At 61.4% G+C, this 3,752-nt stretch overlaps 1 protein-coding gene across 2 annotated transcripts in view; it reads left to right on the forward strand.

Annotated features, from left to right (window-relative positions):
• PPP1R18 (protein phosphatase 1 regulatory subunit 18) overlaps positions 1-3,752 on the forward strand; it is a 9,051-nt gene that overhangs the window by 1,344 nt on the left and 3,955 nt on the right. The window contains exon 2 of one of the 2 annotated variants that reach the window (XM_007449196.1): positions 119-1,758. In XM_007449196.1, the coding sequence (XP_007449258.1) occupies positions 145-1,758 (1,614 nt within the window). In that variant the 5' untranslated portion in view covers positions 119-144. Of the gene's footprint in view, positions 1,759-3,752 lie in introns of both variants that reach the window. The other variant, XM_007449197.1, reaches the window with a different exon arrangement.

The following is a 3,752-nucleotide window of genomic DNA, read 5'->3' on the forward strand; positions in this document are numbered from 1 at the left end:
CCTCAGCTCCTCTGCCCTCCTCTGTGTCCCACCTCTCAGCTCCACTTCCTCCCCTCCCACCCCCATTCTCACCCTCTGGGCCTCTCTGGAGCCTCTCCTTCCTGTTCTCTGCCCCCAGCGTTCCCCACCCTCCCCAAGGGGACCATGGCCACCATCCCAGACTGGAAGCTACAGCTGCTAGCCCGGCGCCGGCAGGAGGAGGCAGCCGTTCGTGGCCGGGAGAAGGCAGAGCAGGAGCGGCTGTCCCAGATGCCAGCCTGGAAGCGGGGGCTTCTGGAGCGCCGCCGGGCCAAGCTTGGTCTGTCTCCCGGGGAGCCTAGCCCTGCACCTGGGACTACGGAGGCTGGACCTCCAGACCCAGACGAGTCTGCTGTCCTCCTGGAGGCCATTGGGCCAGTGCACCAGAACCGATTTATTCGGCAAGAGCGCCAGCAGCAGCAACAGCAGCGGAGTGAAGAGATACTTGCAGAGAGACGGCCTGGGTCTTTAGAGGCCTGGGAGCGGAGACTCAGCCCTGGGGAGATGCGGGATCAGAGCCCCAAGGGAAGAGAGTCAAGAGAAGAGCGGCTCAGTCCCAGGGAAGCCAGAGAGAGGAGGCTGGGGATAGGGGGAGCTCGAGAGTCGAGCCCCAGGCCTTTGGAGGCTCGAGACTGGAGGCAGAGCCCAGGAGAGGCTGGAGACAGGAGCTCCAGACTGTCAGAGGTGAGGAAATGGAGGCTGAGCCCTGGAGAAACTCCAGAGTGGAGTCTGAGACTGGCAGAGCCTCAAGAACAAAGCCCCAGGAGAAAAGAGGTGGAGGAAAATAGACTGAGCCCGGTGGAGTCTGACAACCAGAAGTCGGGCCTGACAGAGGCCCATAAATGGAGACCTGACTCCAGAGAGTCTCAGGAACAGAGTTGGGTACAACTGGAGGCATCAGAGTGGAGGCTGAGCTCAGGAGAAGAAAGAAAAGACTGCTCAGAGGAATGTGGGAGACAAGAAGAGAGGCCAAGTCCAAGGATGGTCCCAGAAGAGATTACAGCGTCGTCAGAGACCCTGACAAGGGAGGCTCCAGACAGCAGTTCTGGAGGAGTGGAGGCAGCAGAACAGAGGCCCACCCCTGCGGAGGATGGCGAGAGGGGCTTGAAGCTGACAGAAGGGTGGAAATGGACCCTGAACTCTGGGAAGTTTCGAGATTGGACACCCAGGGACACAGAGACTCAAACTCAGAAACCAGACCCTCCAGAGTCTGCCGAGAAGCACCTGAGTCCTCTCGCTGCAGTGGCTGAAGAAGGGGAAGCTGAGAAGGAGGAGGCAGGGGCTCAGGTCAGGCCTCTGAGCGCCCTGCAGAACCGCTGCTCTGTGCCCTCCCCCCTCCCACCAGAGGACGCTGGGACTGGAGGCTCTAGACAGCAGGAAGAGGAAGCAGGGGAACTCCAGCCCCCACCAGCAGCCCCTCTGTCTCCCCCACCCCCAGCTCCACCTGCCCCCCAGTCCCCTGGGGAGCCCCTCATGAGCCGGCTGTTCTATGGGGTGAAGGCAGGGCCAGGAGTGGGGGCCCCCCGCCGCAGCGGACACACCTTCACAGTCAACCCCCGGCGGTCCGTGCCCCCTGCAGCCCCTGCCACCCCGGCCAGCCCAGCCACAGCTGACGCTGCAGTCGCTGGGGCTGGGAAGAAGCGGTACCCAACTGCCGAGGAGATCTTGGTTCTGGGGGGCTACCTCCGCCTCGACCGCAGCTGCCTTGTCAAGGGGTCCCCTGAAAGGCACCACAAACAGGTAGGGAGCAGCCAAGTCAGACTCCTCAGAAGCCCACTTGTCAGCTCTCTGTGGGCTCCTGTCTCTGTCTCATACGCCTGTATTCTTGTCTTGGTCTGCACGTTCTTGTTGATTCCTGCCGCCACTCTTCCTCCCCTGCACACACACCCTTCCCTCTCGGAGCCCTTCTTTTCCATTCACTTCCCAGCCCAAGGAGGCTGCCCCGCAAGCAAGCGCTGTTCTGGGTGTGTCCCTCTCAGGCTGTGCCCAGGCTGCTCACCCTCCATTCCCTCAGGCTCTGAGCCCCCAACCCCCCAGTTCTTTCCATTGCTGAGTCTGTGACCCAACCCAGGCCGTCTGGCGGGAGACCTGAGCTGAGGCCACAGCCTGGAGCCTGTGAGGGCAGGGTCCGCAGGGCAAAGCATTCCAGCCTTCCAGGGGGGAGGATGTCGGGGCGGGAAGCCTGGGGAGGTGGAGGGGTGGCTTTGGGCTTGTAGGGAGAAGTGAGCGGAGGAGGGTCTCACAGACCCAGAGGACGAGGGGTGCGGAGGAGGGACACCGCAGGACAGCAGGGGGAGGGGAGTGGAACAGGGCTGGCCGAGGAGCAGAGAAGGCTTTCGAACCCCGAGTCTGCCCCATGGGAGAGATGCACACAGAGGCCATTTGAAGTGGGTGACCTCGAGGTTGCACACCCCCAGCTGGGCCGCTGCTTCAGACAGTACTCCCTTCTCTCTTGGGACAAGAAAAGCCTTCTCCTCTTCCAAAATACCCCCTCGCCACTCCCTCCCTGCCCTTCCTCCCTGGGCTTCCCCTCCCTCCCCAGAACTGGCTCAGCAGTTGGTTTTCCCCTCTCTTCCTGCCATCCCGGCCTCTCCCTCCTCTTGGGGTAGAAAGAGAAGTGAATTTGGAGGCACTGTGCTGAGAGCAGGGAGTACAATGGGAGCTAAGGACGGGGTGGGGTGGGGGCGGGGTGGGGGCCGAGGCCAGCAGAAGAAGGCAGCACAGGGAAGTTGGCAACAGCCAAGCTGTCAGCCAAGCAGACTTCTTCCCCTGGCCCTGGCCCAGTCCTTCCCCACACACCAGTTTCCAGCTTGAAAAACTCTAAGGAAAGAGGTCTCTGCATCTAACATCTCTCCAGAGACTGGGAAGACCTTCCTAGTCTCCAGTTCTCATCTCATGTGTGACATCCTCAGACTTGTTTTTTGTGTCCTCAGTATCGGTGGGAAAGCACAGGGACCAAAGCTCAGGGTCACTTGAGACCCCAGTTCATCTTCACATGAAGCTTAAGCTCCCATCCCTGAGCTATGGTCCCTGAGTCTGTCCTGAGCTCTCGGGACTGCTACCAGCCCCTTCCCCTTCAGGCTGGGCAGATGCAAGGAAGTAGGTGAGGAACGACCAGGGCGAGGTGTTCAGAGAAGTCACTTCCCGCTGTAGAGGTTGGCTTGTGCCTCTGGGGAGGAACAAAGAGGAGAAGGCATGAATTTGGGGGCCCAAAGCCCAGAGACTGTCTGAGCACAGGGCAGGACCTGTGAGGGTGACCATACCTAGGTCAGGGAGCAGGGGAGCCGGAAGCAGATCGCCCAAACAGGAAGCCTGGTGGGGGGGCGGCCGGAAGGCTGGTAGGGCTGAGTGGCAAATGCAGGGCCACGGGGCCTGCCAGAACTGTGCTCAGGATGTGGTGAGAGAATAAGGAAGCAGCCACTGGGGGTGGGGGTGGGGAAGAAGCAGCACAGAGTTCTCTAGGCCCAGACACCTTCCCCTCGGCCCTCCCTCAGGCCTTCACCACTCTCCCAGCACCCCGCTCATCAGGGACAGGCATGTCCTATCCCCAGCTGCCAGATCAGGAATATGAGGACCCTGCCACCCAACACTCCCCCCCTTCCCTAAATAACTCCTGTTTTGCAGGCTAATTCCATCAAATGTATCCCTGCCACTGGGAGAGAAATCCCAGCCCTGCCACTGGAGCCCAGGGGTTGGGCTGTGGCTGGGGGCCCTCCCCCCAGGGCCCCCCTGCC

This window comes from Lipotes vexillifer, unplaced genomic scaffold (genome assembly GCF_000442215.2).
Source record: "Lipotes vexillifer unplaced genomic scaffold, Lipotes_vexillifer_v1.1 scaffold657, whole genome shotgun sequence".
Classification (NCBI taxonomy): domain Eukaryota; kingdom Metazoa; phylum Chordata; class Mammalia; order Artiodactyla; family Lipotidae; genus Lipotes; species Lipotes vexillifer.